This window comes from Mustela nivalis, assembly GCF_964662115.1.
Source record: "Mustela nivalis genome assembly, chromosome: 12".
Classification (NCBI taxonomy): domain Eukaryota; kingdom Metazoa; phylum Chordata; class Mammalia; order Carnivora; family Mustelidae; genus Mustela; species Mustela nivalis.
The window spans coordinates 11,109,894-11,128,030 of NC_139031.1; the positions used below are offsets into that span (position 1 = coordinate 11,109,894).

The window sequence follows — 18,137 nt, forward strand, 5'->3', positions numbered from 1 at the left end:
TGATTAGACCAATTCTTTCTGTGGAAGAGTTTGCCACATTCTCAGACACTCCCCTGATGATCCCAGTAGGAAATTGAGTACTAGCCTCTGACTGCATTTCAGACAGCTCCCATTTCTATCGGAAAGTGCCACTTTGTATTTTGACTGTTTCTATTCATGAATGATCCCCTCCAGAACAGGTAGGTTCCCTAGGGTCTATGACTTGGATCTCTTTATTTTCTTGAAGGTGAATAGCAGGACATTGTAATGATGTGTGCTTGAATGGGTTCGTGCACAGGCACATGTATGTAAATACATGTACACACATATGTGTTATAGAAGTGTGCACACTCATGTGAATGCCTCATGCATTGAAATGGAGAGAGAAAGTCATGCGTTCCAGTCCCGTGAGCAAGAGAGTAGATGGCTAATTCAGGTAAAGAAGCACCTGAGAAGGCTTCTTACAGGGGATGATGTTGGGGCTAAATCTTCAAGAGTAAGTAGGAGTTGGAGTACTACTATGTGCCTCCAGGTGATGGAGTGCAGGTGGCTCCAGGATGTAGGGTGAGAGGAGTGGGGTATGCACGGAGCGAGGTAGCAGAGGACTACTGCCTAGATGCCATCCCCAGGACCGTGCCTCACCACAGTGACCATGAGACAACAAAGAGCTCTTAGAGGATTCCTCGAAATAGCAATAGGGCAGACTCTTGGTTTCGGGGACCTTTATTTTCTATCCTTCCAGGAGTGATCAGGGCACGTTTTTACACCCATGTAATTCACTAGAGAGAAACTCATCAACAGATTTGTAATGTAAACTGGAAGACACATGTGCTACTTGAGATTCCAACTCCAAGTCAGTGCCTTCTTTTCTTGGCCGGGAAGCCTGCTTGGTGACAAGAGAAGACGGTAGCGTACTCAGGGAGACAGTTGAAAGGAACATGGGTGATAGGTATGAAGGCAAGCTTCTTAGCCACAAGTAAGCGAACAGTTGTTGGGGGATATACCTGTGGAAGTAGACTCTTCCTTAGAGCAACTTGGTCCAGGTAGTACAGGAAATTCTTTATAATTTTTTTTTTTAAGATTTTATTTATTTATCAGAGAGAGGGAGGGAGCGAGCAAGCACAGGCAGACAGAATGGCAGGCAGAGGCAGAGAGAGAAGCAGGCTCCCTGCTGAGCAAGGGGCCCGATGTGGGACTCTGGATCCCAGGACGCTGGGATCATGACCCGAGCCGAAGGCAGCTGCTTAACCAACTGAGCCACCCAGGCGTCCTTATAGAAAATGTCACTGTTTCTCTGGGCTGTTTTTGAGTAAGCCTCCTCAGTCCCATCACCCCCATATACATTTACTCAAGTTCTCCTGACAGGGAGGGGCAGGGTAGCCCCAGACTCAGTCCCTCAGCCCCGGTACTGAAGGGACCTGCTCTTTCCTTGAATACCTCTTCTTTCCTTTTTTTTTTTTTTCCCCCTCTAAGATTTTTATTTATTTATTTATTTGACAGAAAGACACAGTGAGAGAGGGAACACAAGCAGGGGCAGTGGGAGAGGGAGAAGTAGGCTCCTGCTGAGCAGGGAGCCCGATGCAGAACTCAATCCCAGGACCCCAGGATCATGATTGAGCCGAAGGCAGATGCTTAACGACTGAGCCACCCAGGTGTCCAATACCTCTTATTTCTATCCTGGCGGGAGTCACATGGGAGGTCCGATATGGGCAGAAGATATATCAAGACACTCATAAGGCGGAGTCAAGCCAGAACACATCATTTTTATTGATTCAGTCAACAGTCAATTTAGTCACAATAGGGGTCCCCCTGGATTAGGGAGATTTGGGTTATCAGCATCCAGGTGTTCAGGAACTTAGTGGGTAATTATGGGGGTGAGCGGAGAGATGAAAACAGCTCTTGAGAAGTCGAAAAAGGAGAATCCATACTGGGCAATAGCAAGCTGGAAGCTCCCGCCTCTGCCTCTGAGGTAGTTTCAGGAACCCTTTCTCTTGACCTGAAGAAGAGAAGGTTTCAGGGGTTACCAGGAGTGACGGGAACTGAGAGGAAGTAGGATGCTCTGCTGACAGGGTGAATGGTAGAGCTCTTTACAATGTCCATTGGGTTCTCAGGTGACCTCAGCTTCTCCCTCTCTGCCTGGTTCTCCCACTGTGATCCCGGAGGTACAATACATCTGCTGAGGCATGTGGGTGGACCTCTGTCTTCTTCTCCTGACACCACTGACCGCCTGCGGGGTCTCTGACTACTCACAGCTCTGAGTTGCTGTGTTTCAAGTGTCACCTCCAGAGTCCCATCCTTCTCGCCTCCTTACCTTGGCCATCAGCAGCAGGGCACTGACCAGCAAAGCGTACAGGGTGGCCTTCCCCAGCAGGATCTCATAGAGGATGGTGGCAGACAGGATGCCCTGCTGATAGGACACTGCGGGTAGGAAAGGAGAGCACACAGGGGCCTGTGAGCACGTGTCTCGGGCCTCTCCACCCCCACCCCAGGGGCCATGGTTCTCCGTGCTCGGCTTCCGGGACAAAACCATGGGAGACGCAGGGCAAGCAGAGGAGACGGTCACTTACCCGAAGTGAAGCCACAGTCTGAAAGAGAGAAGGGGAGGGAATGGGTGAGAGACCCCATCTTCTAAAGCAGACGGAAAGTCGCCACGCTGGGCGCACCTGAAGCTAATGCAAAACTATTTGGAAGCTGTGCTTCCTTTAAGAACGAGCCAGACACAAATGCTAATGCAGCAAGTCAGCCTTCTGGTCAGCACGGACCCCAGGCTCCGACTGGGCTTCTCACAGAAGAGACTAGACACAGAAGAGACTAGACTAGACACCTAGATTGTCTTTCTGGTGCTGTGCCCGTGGAGCCATGCCATCCTGGAACTCTGTGGAACGTGGTGGCACAGAGGGGCTGGGGGCACCCCCGTCGGTGCTGAGCCACACAGGCTCACACAGTGAAGGGGGCCCAGCTGCAGGGCTCTGCTGGGATGAGGGTCTGCGGGAGGACTTAGCCCCGGGGTGCCCATTCACCCCCATGCTGGGCTTTGGTCTTCCCGCCCTGTCCTGTGTCTGCCTGGGCACCGCCTTTCTGTGCTCAGCTCACTGTCTGCCCAGCCCCCAGACGCGCTCACCTGCTCTGCCCCAGGCCTCGGCACTGATGTTCTGGGTGACGGGTTTGGTCCGTTGGCTGTTCTGCCACTCGTCATCGTCCCCGAGCCCGTGGAACTGGACTTGGCAGCGAAAGTGGTTGCGAGGGTTGTGCCAGAAGGCAGAGGACACCCTCAGCCGGCTGCTCAGACAGTAGCTGGAGTCATTCTCATCCAGCCGCTCCTTGTAGGGCTGAGGGTCCGTGCTGACCCCATTCTGGACTTCTTTCCCATTCACCCACCAGCTCAGCTCCACGTGGTCGGGGTAGAAGCCGGTGGCCAGGCACACGAGTGTGGCCTTCTGGGTTCGGGAGGTCTCTGCTTCCGACGGTTCAAACACTGTGACCGTGGGAGGTTTGACCTTTTCCAGATTCTCTGCAAGGGAAAAGGATTTGGGACCAGGACTGGTCTGACAGCTGTCTGGGGTTGGGACAGTGACAGAAATAAAGAGAGACAGAGAGAGCTGGAAATGGAGTCATCCTAAAGCCAAATTATATAGTAGTAGGTCCTGTCTCGTTCTGTTCTCACTCAGCTTTGCCCCTCGTCCTGGTTACCCCATGGACGCATCCTGCCGACTGCGTCTTCCAGCCCCTAAGGTAGCAGTGTGTCCTGATTTCCTTGGCTTTCTTGACAGAGTCTCTTTCTCAAGGCCTTGTTCCATTTCGATCATGAGAGTCTATCTGTTTCTCTCCCTTGCTTAGAGCCCTCTTCAGTGGGTGACTATCGGTTCTTCCTATGGTACAGCTGAATGAGCTTGGGATTTGAGGCTGATGATTCTCTCCAGCAACACAATCCCAGGAACCAAATCAACTTTTTCTAATTATCACTTTCCTTTTGTACAAAGTGTCTGCGTGTCTGTTCCTGTGATAGCACGTAGGAGAACTAGCTTTTGCTGCCTGGAGGAGACACTGTCCGGTTGTATCTGACTATACTTTGTTCTAAATGCTTTTCCCAACTCACATTTTTTTCCTTTTCTTTCCCATGTGTGTGTATGTGTAAGTTAAACATGTAACCTGCTTTGAGGAGCCTAGAATCCGCTGGGTATAATGTATCCGATGTTTCACCTTTATTCCATTTACACTGGGACACGCGGGGTGTGCGGTAGCTTGCCCAGGGTGGCTATAATCCCATAAAAGACACTGTCCATGGGTCCAACCCTTTTTTCCTTCCAGTGCCCAGCAAGCCTCCCTGCCAGCTTTGGAAATCCTGGTTCAGGTCATATTTGCTGGGTATGAACGAATTTCAAAGTCTAAAGGCCGTGTCGTCAGAGAGCTCATGTTGTGAAGCCCTGGGCCCTTTTCCTGTGTGATACAGGGGAGAATTTCTGGAATTGTTGGAAGGCAGGGCCCCTGGGAAGACACCGAGGGATGAGAGAAAGCACACCTCTTTCCCATGTTCCCGTCTTTTTGCCAGAATGGACTGTGCCCTCTCTTTGGCTCCATATTGAGCAGAGCAATGGCTTTTTGGAGCAGAAGTATGGGAAACCCAGATGTCTTCACTTTAGCCACATTTTGGGACGTGGTTCGAATGCGAAGATTGAGACGCAGTTTTGGGAAAAGGCCAAAGGCTGGGACAGTGCTGATAAATGACACGGATGGAAAAGATGGCCCCAGTAAGCCGAGCCTTTTACAAAGGTTTCCGTAGAAGTTAGCCCCTAACAATTTAACACCCTCAGGGGCTGGCGCTAGTACCCCATTTTCTGCATCTCAGAGATTCTGAGATTTCCACTTTCCAGGTGCTCGAGCATCCCCCAGCCTGTCCCACGAGCCCCAAGATTCTGGGTATTACAAACCCCAGAAATTTGTATTTTCTCATTGTGAGAAAATACACTTGCTGGCCTGAGCCTCCATCTGCAGGACAAACTCTGCTCCAGCCAGCCAGTCTGGTAGGACCAGGTCCCCCATGCCTCTGGCCTTGTCTCTATGCCCAGCACAGATCCGTCTCACCACTCCCCGCCCTCCACCTGTCCGCTTCCTCCCCAAGCACACTCAGGCTGTGTTAGTGTTTTGTGATGGGCTCCTTCCTCTACCAGCCCAGCATGGATCCTGAGGTTTGAGAAAATGGGGCCTCCTGCCTATTTTCTCTTCTTTATACCTTATTTATTATCTATTACTAAGATGGCATAAGTTTCCAATTGTATCTCCTCTGATCTTGCCTAGCACTGTGTCCCCCAGACACCCACCGCAGCCCTCGCTATACTGTGACACAGACTTCTACCCTCGGGGCTCAGAAACACTCCTCAAATCAGCCCAGTCTCACCAATCTGGCCCCCTGCTGCCTCCTGAGCCCTAGATCACTTCAGGAAGACGCATATGGATCTTGGGAGGCCAGTCGAGATGGAGAAGGAGGAAGACAAAGGCTAGCACAGAGTTCTGAGTGGGTGGTAGATACTAGAAGGACTCTAACATAGAAGACAGAACAACTCACCAAAATGGAGTCAACGGTGAAGAGATAGAATAGGAGGGAAAATGGAGAAGATCCAAATAAAAAAAAGAGAGAGAGAGAGAGAGACAATGAGAGAAAAGTTAAACAACACACCCTTAAAATAGGAGAGATGAGAGGAGTCCCAGAGAATAAAGAGAAGCAGAGTGAGAACACAAGCCCAAAGAGTTAATCTGGAGCCGTAAACCCGAGGGTCTGCGAAGCTCCAGGAGGGAAGGGGTGACTCAGAGCCCTGCCTTTACACCCCTGTTCCCTGCCACCTGCACTCCTGGACTGATCAGTCACACACAGACAACCCCAGTTGGGCCCCAGGAGTGCGGCCCCATACCTGTCACGGTGAGCCTGGTGCCCATCCCAAAGTAGAGCGGCGAGTTATAGGAACACAGCTGCAGGCAGCCGTGGTAAAACCCATGGAGGGCTCCTGCCAGAGGGCAAGTCCTCGCTCCCAAGGACCAAGCTCCACCATGGCTCTGGACCTGAGGGGTCCGTTAGGAGAAAGGTCCAAGCATACTATGGGGAAAGAGGAGCAGGCTTAGAAGGGACACACACGCGCGCTCACACACATGAGAAGGAAAGATGAACCAAGGAAAGAGTAAGGAGCGAATATTAAGGACTGGAGACTCAGGGAAGAGGAATAGAGGGACCCGCCAAGCCGCACCAAGAGGAGTGGCCGCCACAGCTCTTTGGAAGCTCCCCAGGGACAAGAGAGCTGACTTGACCCCCAGCAACCGGGGCTGGGAGGAGAAACGGGGACCCTACGTCCAAGGGACAACAGCCCTAAACCCCTGTCCTGCTCCTTACCGAGGACCAAGAGTTGAGTACCATCTCCAAAGTGCTGGGCCTGGTTGCTCCACAGCACAGCGAGGGTGTGACAAACCCCGGAATTGCTCTCGGGGGCCTTTCCTTCCAGAAGCGAGCGTCCGCCAGAACTTCCAGCACCTCCTCTGCTCATCCACACTCCCCGAGCCTTTTCCCTGCTGTGTCCCGGGAGTCCTCCTGGGACTTCACTCTTGCAACACACTGCCCCCCAGGAAGCCTCTTACTTACCCAGGACGGACAGCTTGGTTCCACTTGCAAAATACAGTTTTTCATTGTTACACAACACTGCAGCCCGGTAGGAAAACTTCCCTTGGCTGCATCCAATTCCTGCCCTCCCAAGTACACCTGCCTGCTCTCCTCTCCCTTTCCTTAGCAGAATTTTGCTCTGGGAGGTGTGAAGGGGGAACTAGTGTGCAGTGTGCAATGCCACATCAGAGGACCGATTCGGGTGTGTGACCCCGAGCCCTTTCTCCCCGTCCCTCTCCTTTCTGAGCCGGGGAGGAAACAGCAGGAGTAAGGCAGCTCTGAGGCGAGAGGCTTCCCATTTACAAGGCCATGACTGGGCATCCTCTAAGGAGACAGGAGATGGACAAGGGGACCCCAAGAGGAGACTACCTGCCTCCCAGTAGGGGAACACAGACCTAGCATAGCCTGTCCAAGAGATTCCTGGAGAGGGAGGCTGTCCCCGCCTGCCCGCATCAAGACAAGAATTCAGAGCTTGCTGATAAAATGTGCTTTAACCTAAACCTCCAAGAGGGAAGCTCCCCCCGGAGCCCTGTCCCTCCTTGTGGGTTCCCAGCCCTCCGCCCTGAGGCACTTACCTACAACAGTGAGCCGGGTCCCCTCCCCAAAATGGAGGGTGTCTCAAGAGCACAGCCTCCCAGATCCACTTCAGAACCTCCCCCGTCTGCCGAGTTCAGCCGGGATTTGGGGACAGATGGGTGCCTTCCTGGATCTCTTTCCCTCCCAGAGCCGCCGGCCCTGCTTCATATTCTCCCCCACTCCCTTCCAGAGCTTGCCCAGGTCCCTGGACAGTCAGAAACAAGGAGCCACAGTGTGGTCTCCTACGAAGCTCAGAGCAAGGAAAGATATGAAGCCACTACAGAGAGCGCAAGTCGGTGAAGGAGACAGACCAGAGTCAACACTCATTCATTTCCTTCTGGGCTAGCTCTAGGCTTCCCTCTGTTAGGTAACTACTCAGAGAGGCAGTAGCATCTCCTTTCGCTCCTCTGCCTTAACCACTGAGGCTCAGTTTTGAGTTTACAGAAGACCCTCCATCCCCGGTGGCTGGGTGGATTTGCCCAGACTAGGACCCTCCTGGTTACTGGTTCCCAAAGGTGGAGATGACATCTCGAGACATCTTGGGATGACATCTTGGGACCAGGACTCAAGACCTGGGGGATCCCTTCCTTCGCCCATTTCCCAGGATAGAATCATCCCCATCACACCCTGCCTGGAGAGCTCCCCAACCTTACCGACAACCGTCAGCTTGGTCCCTGGGCCGAAGGTAAAATCATAGCACATCAGCATACGGCCACTCTCAAATGGACACTTGGGACCTGCTTTCACCTACAAGGGACCTGGAAAGACCCAGAGCATGTCTTACCTATAACTGTGAGCCTGGTGCCTTCTCCAAAGTAAAGTTCAGTGTTCACACAGTGATGTGGGGCAGGGAAACAAACAAATCTGAGGCATGGAAAGAAGATGGGGCCCTGGATGGTGTCTGGAGGACTCTGGTATAAGAAAGCCCCTCCAACTGCACAGAACATTTCCAGCGGACTCTTGGGGCCACAGAACATGGCCAGGGCCTATCCAATGGGCCCCACACTACCTTCTCGACTCCTTCTGAGGGCCCACCCAAAGGACGTGTATCTGGAAAGGAGGGCAGGGTCCTGGAGCCAGTGGCCAGATCCATGAAGGGCCGGGATATTTCTGGCTTCTTCCTCTATAGGATGCGTCACCTCCCATGCACCTTCCCACTGACCTTGCCCTGAGTTCTGTGGGGTTTGGGATGAAGGAGTTTCCCGGAGTCCTTCACCGGCGGTGCCAGGGAGGCGTCTTCTTCCATCTGGGCTCTCTGGCTGCAAGCTACAGTCCTGATCCAAGCCTGTCCTTGTTCATGGTGTTGGCTTGACCGGTGAACAGGGGTGGGGTGGAGAGTTCTGACTCACACCACCCTCAGGCCCATGACCCAGGAGAAAAGTGGAGAAATTGGGTTGGGGACAGGCAGAAAGGTTTTTGTAAAGCTTTCCCATAGAGTTGAATCACCGTGGCCCCCTGTCCCCACAATGTTACATCTTTGTACAAAAAACGACCCTCCCACGGTTCTGCGCATCAGAGCCTGGAAGAAACCACGCGAGCAGGTGCTCCTTCCCAGGCATTGGAGGGCAGGTCGGTGACATCACTCCCCATGTTGCAAGGTGGTGACAGGGAACAGACGAAGCTGGGAGGGGGAGACCCCTCCTCACCCCCATGCCCTTTCTTTAGGACGCTCTTGGCTCCCCAGAGCTGTGTGTCTTTGTGAGGCTGCTGCCACAGGGGTTGGTTTCCCCAGCACCCGCCCTCCTGTAAACTCGTCACTCATTGTGGGGAGACACCCTCCCAAGGAGCACCGGCCCCCTTTCTACCCAGGGCCTGCCCCTGAGACTGTCACCCAGAGACCACATCTTTCATCTGGGAATGGGATCCTTCCATACTCAGACCGTCCCTCTGGCCAACTCTGAACCTCTAGCATGGTCTGGAGAGGCACTGACATGAGCTATCCAGGAGTAGGGCTCCTTAGGCAGAGACAAAACGACAGCTGAGAGCTCAGAGTATTTCCAAGCGGGTGCTGGTGTGGGAGCACTGGTGTGTTGTCAGCCTGTCTCTCTGCTTGGGGACTTCAGACATCAAGATTAGGAACAGGGAGCTGGGGAAGTAGACGTGGAGAGCTGCATACATCAAGTCACAGGCAGGTTGAAATGTGACTGTAGTCACGGCCTTCCCCTCTTTTCCCTGAGGGGCAGGTACACTTAAGTTGCTGTCAGTGTTGTATTTTCCTGCACAAGATGACCCTGAAATGTAACCTCCAGTTGAGTGGCCTAGATCTCATTTACTCGATCGTGCTTCCTTTTACTGCCTTTCAAACTATGACTTAAAATCTAGGAGGGGAAAAAAAAAAAAAAGACAAACTTCGTTACATAATGATGACACACTTTCACGGAAAAATATACACAGACTCAAAAGAGAAATGACAATATGGAAAGAACATCTGTAATCCTCATCATGAGAGCTGATCCCCCCGGTATATGATGAACTCCTAGAAATCAGGAAGAAAATAATCCAGCAGCACAAGGAAAGTGACAAAGAACAGATGGTTCAGAGAAAAAGAAATGCAAATGGTGTTGCACCATAGGCAAAAAATCTTGCAGATGAAAACTGCATCGAAATACCGCTGTTCACCAATGTGACTGACAACATTGAATTAAAGAAGACCATTAGCTAGTGTGTAGTGAAATATACACTTTACAAAAAATGACAACAACCCGAGTGGAGAATAACTTGGAAATATCTATGAAAATTACACATGTATTTACTTTTTCACGTGGAAATCCCTCATCTGGGTGTTTATCCTATAATTATTATATTATATAATATATTATATTTTATTATTATATAATTATAATCATTCTTGCATACAAATAAAACATGTTTGTAAAATACTTGCATTATTTAGGGTAGAAAGAAGATCAGGAAAACTCAAATGCCCATCAGGAAGGGTCTGGATAAATAACCTGGGATACATCCACAAAATGGAATATTATTCAATGCTAAAAAAGAATACAAATGTTTTCCTGCTCTAGAAAGCTAAGATATATACTGTTAACTGGGGGGGGGGGGGAGCAAGTTGCCTGTCAGCATTTCCATATACCATCTTTTGTCCAGTAAAAGAGGAACATGAGAATTATGCATTTGTTTGCTTGGTTCTGTACAAAGACACACTAGAAGGATACAAAAGAACTTAATCAAAATGATTGCTTACTAAGACTGAGTGGAGGAGGTAGAAAGAAGGCGGAAGTAAAAATAGTTTTAGTCTCTATTGTATTGTTTCAATTTTTGAGCCATATATGATCTATTTAAAATTAAACTTAAGTTAATAAAAATTTTCAAGAAAATACCAACAAAGTGTTGTTTGAAGTAATACTTTGAAATGTGTGATTTAAAAAATCTACTTGTTTAATTCACAAAGTCATTATTTTTCGATGTGTTATATGGTCCTGACTTTGCTTATCTGGTCTCCAATCACTCAGGAAGCTTGTGAAAAATGCATATTTCTGAGTAGTCCTCAAGATCTTTTGCGTTAAAAATCTCTAGTAGTGGGTTTATTGATATGCATTTAAATAAATAATCAAGCACAGCATTACCCTGGGTATTTGCATTTCCACGCGGGACGCACTGCTTGCCATCCCCTCACCCCCCAACAGGTGTCAGCCGTGGGGAACGTCGGAGCGCCCTCTGGTAGTGTAGTTGGGTGCAACAACGTGGCTCTTAGAATTCAGGGAAAAAAGAAAACATCTGTGCATTTTACTCAGGAATAGTGGGGATCCTCCAACAATCTGCCATTGCTGGGATCAAGGGTCATCAATTGCTTTCACCAACTGGAAGGTGACAAGCTTGCTCTTTTGTCCATTCCCACCTTGAGGAACACTTTCTTCAATGTAATGATTTATTTTGATCTGTTTGCATATATTTTCCTGTGGCATTTACCCCTTTGTTTATCAGTAATTTGCTCTCTAAGTGAGTTTCCTTTTGGCCATCTGGCTGGGGACCCTCAGCCCAGCTGGCCTTAAAAGAATACCACTCTGTTTTAGTGTCACAGCTTCTTTCTTTCCCTTTTCTTTCTTTCTTTCTTTCTTTCTTTCTTTCTTTCTTTCTTTCTTTCTTTCTTTCTTTCTTAAGATTTTATTTATTTATTTATTTATTTATTTGACAGAGAGAGAGTGAGAGAGAGAGATCACAAGTAGACAGAGAGGCAGGTGGAGGGGCAGTGGGGGGGAGGGGAAGCAGGCTCCCCGCTGAGCAGAGAGCCCCATGCGGGGCTCCATCCCAGGACCCTGAGATCATGACCTGAGCCGAAGGCAGAGGCTCAACCCACTGAGCCACCGAGGCGCCCCTTGGTGCCACAGCTACTTTCAATCCTGATGGAGTTTTGGGTTTTGTGCTATCTTTGCTACTCACACCGTCCATGTGCCCAGGAGCACACACAGCTCTTCTCTTCTCCCCTGTAGGAGCTGGGCAGGTGTGGGGTGGGAATCATTCATCATCTTCATTCAATATCTTCGTCATCTTGGGCAGCAGGGGGCAGCCTTTCCTAACTTATTTTAGACCTAAATTGTTGCCATCTGGGGGGGGGGTGTCACTTGAAAGCGTGAGAGAATGTGGTTGGTGCTGCAGGGAACCTTTCCCAGCCCCCCCACATCTCCCACCCCCACACACACCCACACCCGCCCCGCCTCCCTCCGCAGGGGTGAGTGTGTTACCTGCCTGCCTTTCCCGAGGCTGAGGCGTGGGAAGGATATACACAAATTGCATCTCACATGTCTGTAATTCTTGCTATTTTTTTAAAAGATGTTAAAATTTATTTGAGAGAGCGAGAATGTGTATGTGGCGGGGAGGGGCAGAGGGGAAGCCGACTCTCCACTGAGCGTGGAGCCCCCCGCCAGCTCCATCTCTGGATCCTGAGATCATGACCTGAGTGAAACCACCAGTCGGAGACTTAACCAAGACCCTCAGGTGCCCCTTCTTGAAACTTTTGGAGCACATTCCTCGATTCATTTAAACCCCAAATTTGTCTCCTAGTTTCCTCAGATGAAACCGCAACCTGAAGAAGCTGGTTGTCCCGGTCATGAGTGAGGAGGTGACAGAGCTGGAACCAGTACCTGGCCCTTGGTGTTTAAGTCGGGGGCTCTACTGGGGTCCCCGAGTCCCACCTCCCAGAGCCAGACTGCCCGGTCCTCCAGTCCAGTCAGTGAGGCCCAGGGCAAGCTGCTATGCCCCTTTAATAACAAAACCGCCTACCTTAGGGTGTTATTGAAAGATCTAAATCAGAAAGGACACATGAAGCTTCATTGTGGTGCCTGCAAACAAGGAAAATGTGAGCGGCTGCTGCTTCCACAGAGAGCGCTGCCGAGGGTTGCGCCCACTGCAATGGCTCTCGTTTCCCTGTGCATCAGAATGATGTGGAATTCTTGGAAAATGCAAGTGGCCGGGCTCCATCTCAGAATTTCTGATTCAGTAGGTCTGGGAGGGGCGCCGGAATTGGCACCGCTCCTAAATTCCCAGGTGATTCTGGTGTCCCCCCCGGGCCAGGGTCCACACTTGGAGAACCGGTGTTCCGGAAGGTACTTTCTGTCTTCCATACATTTCCCTCTGGTCCTAGCTCATACTTTAATAATTCAATCATGGCCCTACTGCCCATTATATTGTAGGCATTGTTTAATCACTAGCTATGCCAGGATGAGCAAGACAAGATTTCTTGCCTAAGGAGCTCAGCATTGCACGCCAGGTAGATGCATCCGTAGTTACGCGGCAGCAGGAGCAGGACTGTGGCAGCGACAAGCACCCTCAAGAGGAGGGCTCCTCACTCGGACCACCGGGCCAACAGGGCCAGCATGGGGGTGGGGAGGAGGAGCCCAGGGCAGAAGGAATCAGAAATGACTCTTCTGAAGAGGCTGAAGGAGCAGGTGGGAAGGGGGTCAAGCCAGATGGACCAGTAATGCCCAGGGCTACAGGTGTGAGGTTCATGGCTGGTTGGAGGAGCCCCTGGGATTTCCAAGCACTGGAGCAGAGACAGAGAGGGGAGGACTGCAGAGAAGGAAAAGCCTTTCATCTGCGGATCAGGAGCTCAGGTTCTGTTCTGGGAGTTGTGGGAGGTCAGGCAAAGTATTAATCAGGAATTGATGAAACGTGGAGTATCTGTCTGAGGACAGAGCTGGAAGATGGCCAGGGAGCAGAGCCCGTATGAACTGCAGGGAGGTAGAGAATGGCCTGGAGAGCCATAGAGGAGCAGAGCTGAAGGCCGGGCAGCGTCTCCAACCACTGCTGCAGCAGGGGGGGTGGGGGGTGGGCGAAGAGGTTGCCGGCTTGGGGGTCAGGCTAGTGAAGAGCCAGACCGCAGGTTTACTGTCCGCTGGATGAGGGATCTGGTAAGCTAACTGCCTTCTCTGAGCCTCTGCTTCCTTGCCTGTACCGCTGGAATAGTAACCATTTCAGAGGGTGAAGGAACTAAATGTGAAAACGTCTGGAAAGTGCTCAGTGTGGTAGACACACTGATATCATTATATGGGATGAATAAGAGGCAGATTTCAAAGGAGTATAACGGATAGAGACCAGGTTGCTGGGTTGTCCCCCTTGGACATATGAGCAGGTTGTGGGAAAGAGGGCGCAGGGCAGGCTGCTGGGGGGGGGGGGGAGTACACACTGGGCTAGAAAGAGTACGTGTACAGGGGGGCTCAGCAGAGGCCAAGGTGATCAGCATGAGTGTCTCCAAAATGATTAAGCCCAGGGTGGCAGCCATAGGAGATGATGAGGTCATGCAAGCTGTGCCTTGAGTGGGCACACATGGGCACTGCACTCCAGACCCCAGGGAAGTTCCAAGGTCAAGAAAACTTTTTAATGCAGCCTTCTAAAATGTCTTTTTTTTTTTTTCCTGAAAATAGTCTCCATGAACCCCTGCTTATTATTTTTTTGGATTACGTCTCTTCACACACTGCTAATCTAGTATTCCATGGGATACATTTTGGGAGCTGGGGCACTCTATTCATCTTTAAGGGATAGAGCGCTGTCGGACCTCAGCTGGGAGGATGTTCCCAGGGGGTAGTGGCTGAAGGGAGCAGGCACAGACGCAGACAGTTGTAACAGGAACATTTAATTAGCATAGTGATGGCAGAAGGACTGGGGGGGCTTTAGCTGTTGGCAGCTATGGTCGTCTTAATCCAGTCTACAAAGTTGCACACCTTGGTGTAAACTCCAGGTTTGTTCTTCTGGGCACAGCCATAGCCCCAGGAGACAATGCCCTGGAGCTCTCCATTGCAGACCACAGGGCCACCAGAGTCACCCTGGGAAGGAAGAAGGTGGGACAAGTTTTATAAAGAAGGCAAAAGGGCAAACAGAACCCTATATCATCTGAACTTTTAAAGATTGCATTGTGCTCAGCTCTGTGGCTCTGGAGGTCTCCCATGGTGGCTCATTCTCATGAAGGGGGTGACTGCCACGCAGCCTAGCCTTCCTCGCTTCTGTAGAAGTCCACGGCCTGAAGCCCTCCTGCACCAGCCCCACAGCCCTGGGTGTTCAAATCCTGCTCCCCAGGAGGCCATGTGTATGGGCGGGGGCCTCAGCATGGGAGGAGTCAAGTCACCTGGCAGGAGTCCTTGCCTCCCTCGAGGAAGCCAGCGCAAACCATGTTCTCCGTGATCTGGCCGGGGTAGGAGGCTTCGCACTGGGCCTGACTCAGGAGTGGGGCGTCCAGGCACTGCAGCAGCTCAGGGTAGTTGACTTTGAGGAGCAGGGAGAGAGGGAGGAAAGGAGAAATGGCAGTCAGGCCAGCGTGGGGGACAGCGACCCAGGGCTGAACACCGAGGACACCAAGAACGTACAAGCTTCAGCAAGGAACTATGGGTTTTGTTTCCAGACTGATTCCTGCCGAGCCCCTCCCTAGATGGGACAATAACAGGTGTTGTATTTGTCCCCTACTTGGATTCTAGGGGGTTAACTCCTTAAAGCTTTGCCTCCCTCGAGGACCCAGGGCTGCATGTAGTGGGGTTCAAGCTGGTTCTGGGAAAGGTGGGAAAGTTGGAGGATGAGTTGTGGAGGGTTCCACTCACTGCCAGAGCTCAGGGTGTTGCCCCAGCCGGAGATGAGGCACTGGGTGCCAGCGGCTGCACAGGCGGAGGGCAGAGATATGGTGGACACGCGCGCATTGAGGACAGCAGGCGAGGACAGCTTGATGAGCATGATGTCATTGTCCAGGGACCAGCTGCTATATTTGGGGTGGCGGATGACCTTGGCCGAGTTGATGAACTGCTCATTCCCCTCATTGACCTCGATGTTGTGCTCTCCGAGCCTCACCTGGATGCGGCTGTTGGCAAGACAAGCATGGGGAGACCCTTTTTTTCTATATGCCCGCTTTTCTCTAGGGTTCTCGAGCACCCTACTCACAAGTGGGAGTGTGGCAGAATCACCTGGCAGGAGAGGGGTAGTGGGTCAGTACAGGGGTGAGACCAACAACTTTCTCTTTCAGAGGTAGGTGGTCATCGAGGGAGAGGACATGGGGCTTGCTCCTCAACCTGGTTTTCCGGCTGCCTTCCCTACAACCCCTCCCCCAACCCCTGCACCTAGTGCCACAGGCATAAATGACCACCTTGAAGTTCCCCATATATTCCTCATCCTCTGTAGTTTGCCTAGCAACATGCAGAGACTTCTCCTCCCTCCCGTCTGGGTCTGGTGAGTGCCATCATCCTGTATGATCTAGTCCAGTGGTTCTCAAGGTCTTGCCCTGGGACCTGCAGCCTCAGCACCCTCCAGGAACTTGTTAGAGGTACGAAGTCTTAGTTCTCCCTCCAGACCTGCTGAATCAGAGGTTCTGGTGTGGGCCCCAGTGGTCTGCAGTTTAGCAAGACTTGCAGGCGATTCTGATGCCCACTCAGGTTTGAGAACCCTTGGTCTAGGCAGTGAGTCTCAGCTCTGCTACAGAGTCCAGTCACCAGAGGTGGAAAGCATTAAAAACTCACCAGTAGTCAGACCCCTCTTCCTGAAAGTTCTAAGTGCCCTGGGATAGAAGCCAGGCAACAGTGTTTCTTTTTAACCTATCTTACACAGTTTCGGTGTGTATCCCACTGGCAAGGTTACTCGCGCGAGGTCCTTGCTGCTTTCCTTTGTGGACCTCACCACCCCAAAAGAGTCCCTCCTTGCTTTTCTGACCCTTTTCTGAAACAGCCTTTGCTGTTCCATCTCTTGAGTTTTGGATGCGAGCGGCTTTCTGTCGAATGCCCCTCTTGGCGCCTACATTCCCGTAAGCCGGGTGGCCGGAGACCAATTCGTGTCCCCTCCCAGCCATTCTCTCCAACCTCTGCACCCCCGGGGCTGACCCCAGCTCTCAGAGAGGGCTCCAGAGGACACGGCACTTACGACTTGTAGCAGTGAGCTGCGGACACCACCCACTGGTCACTGATGAGGGAGCCGCCGCAGAAGTGGTAGCCCGAGTTCAGGGACACCTGGTAGGGGATAGAATGCTCCTCGCAGGTGTAGCCACCGACGATCTTGTCATCCTCGTCAGTGGGGAAAGCAACTTGAATGGAGACAGGAAGGGAAAAGCCAGTTCAGCGGGTATGGGCGGGTGGAGCCCGGAGTCCCCTGGCTGGAGCACGTGGGTTAGACGTCTTTAATCAGCACAGAGACGACAGACGGTCTGGCAGGGAGCATTCCATCCCCAGCAGGGTCACAGCACAGAGCGCTCCTGAGTCTCTTGGTATGTCTGCAGGGCACATGGCCACGTGCCCCCTGGGGCTCAGGCACAGACCTCTACTGGTGGCTCCAGGGCGAGGACACAGACAATGCCCTCACAGTGCACTCAGTGTGACATGGGTCCAAATGTGGTTTTGTCATCCACTCAGTGCTTCTCTTTTTCCACTGGTGTGCTCCTCGTGGCTATTTGAACCCCAGATCGTCAGGATGGATTGGCCTAGCTAGGAAAATCTGGCTAAGTAGCCCTGGCTGTACCCAGCTTTTCCAATCACTAAAAATCTGCAGGGCGAGCCTGGGGACAGGAGCCCCCAGACCCATTAGGCAGGACAAAGGTACGCCAACTCATGGGCCAAAGGAATGGTGATTCGCAACCTTGGCTGCCCACGTGGGGATCCTAAAATCATTTGGGGAACTTAAAAATTCAATGCACTGGTCACACCCCAGGCCGATGAAATCAGGATTTCTAGGGCTAGGACTCCGGCATGAGTGTTCTTTCAGCTTCCCTAGGTGTACGTGGGGTTGAGAACACCTCTAGGGGAGCTATCCCAGCCCTGCTGGACCTGAACCTCAAGACCCCTGGTTCATTTCACAGACCGCCTGCACCTGCTCTCCCTTTATAGCCTCTCCCAACAACGTCTCAAAATAAATGGATGAATGTCGGGGTCGGGAACGGGGTCAGCACAAAGTGGGAGGAGCGAGGCTTACAGAGAGCCCAGGAATGGGAAGGAAGGCTGCCGGACAGGAGAGACAGACTCTCAGAGCCCAGGTAAACGCAGAAGAGCAGCAAGAGTGGACCAGGGATCTCGGTCGGGGCTGGGGGGGTGGTCAAGGGCGGTCCAAAGTCATGCATGAACTTACCAGCAGCTCCCACAAAAGCAAGAATCAGGAGTGGATTCATGATGGCAGAAGTGTAGAAGTTGAGTGGCTGGTGGAGAGCCTTTATAGCTCCCAAGGTGAGGGAGAGGGTGAACGTGAGGGTAGAGAGAGAGAGTCACTGTTCCTCCCAGGCAAATACACCTGTCGCTTTCCCTTCCCTCAGCCTTGTATCAGCTCTGCTGTGTTTGGTCGTCTATGGAGTCGTGACCCACCGGTGATAAGAAAACGTGCCTTGTGAGAGCAGAGAGGAAGACCAACGGACCCCTGGGAGGACTCTGGGGGTGCGGGGGGGAAAAGCTAAGCCCCCGTCTGTCGCAGCTGGACCTTCTTGGCCTGAGACGAGAAGAGGAGGCACAGCCTGGCCCTTCTGACATGATTTATTTAA

At 51.8% G+C, this 18,137-nt stretch overlaps 1 protein-coding gene and 1 gene segment (V, D, J or C); both read right to left on the bottom strand.

Moving 5' to 3' along the window:
• Positions 1 to 1,722: 1,722 nt before the first annotated feature.
• On the bottom strand, positions 1,723 to 6,551 carry LOC309844611 (T cell receptor beta constant 1-like). The segment is given in 5 exons: positions 6,359 to 6,551; positions 3,101 to 3,490; positions 2,547 to 2,564; positions 2,291 to 2,397; positions 1,723 to 1,975 (listed from the first exon to the last, which is right to left on the bottom strand).
• A 7,715-nt stretch (positions 6,552 to 14,266) lies between these two features.
• On the bottom strand, positions 14,267 to 17,878 carry LOC309845283 (anionic trypsin). Its single transcript, XM_082693031.1, has 5 exons — positions 17,735 to 17,878; positions 16,541 to 16,700; positions 15,238 to 15,491; positions 14,772 to 14,908; positions 14,267 to 14,472 (listed from the first exon to the last, which is right to left on the bottom strand). Exons 1-5 carry the CDS (start codon positions 17,772 to 17,774, stop codon positions 14,320 to 14,322), a joined length of 744 nt encoding a protein of 247 aa, XP_082549157.1. The 5' UTR covers positions 17,775 to 17,878; the 3' UTR covers positions 14,267 to 14,319.
• Positions 17,879 to 18,137: the final 259 nt, after the last annotated feature.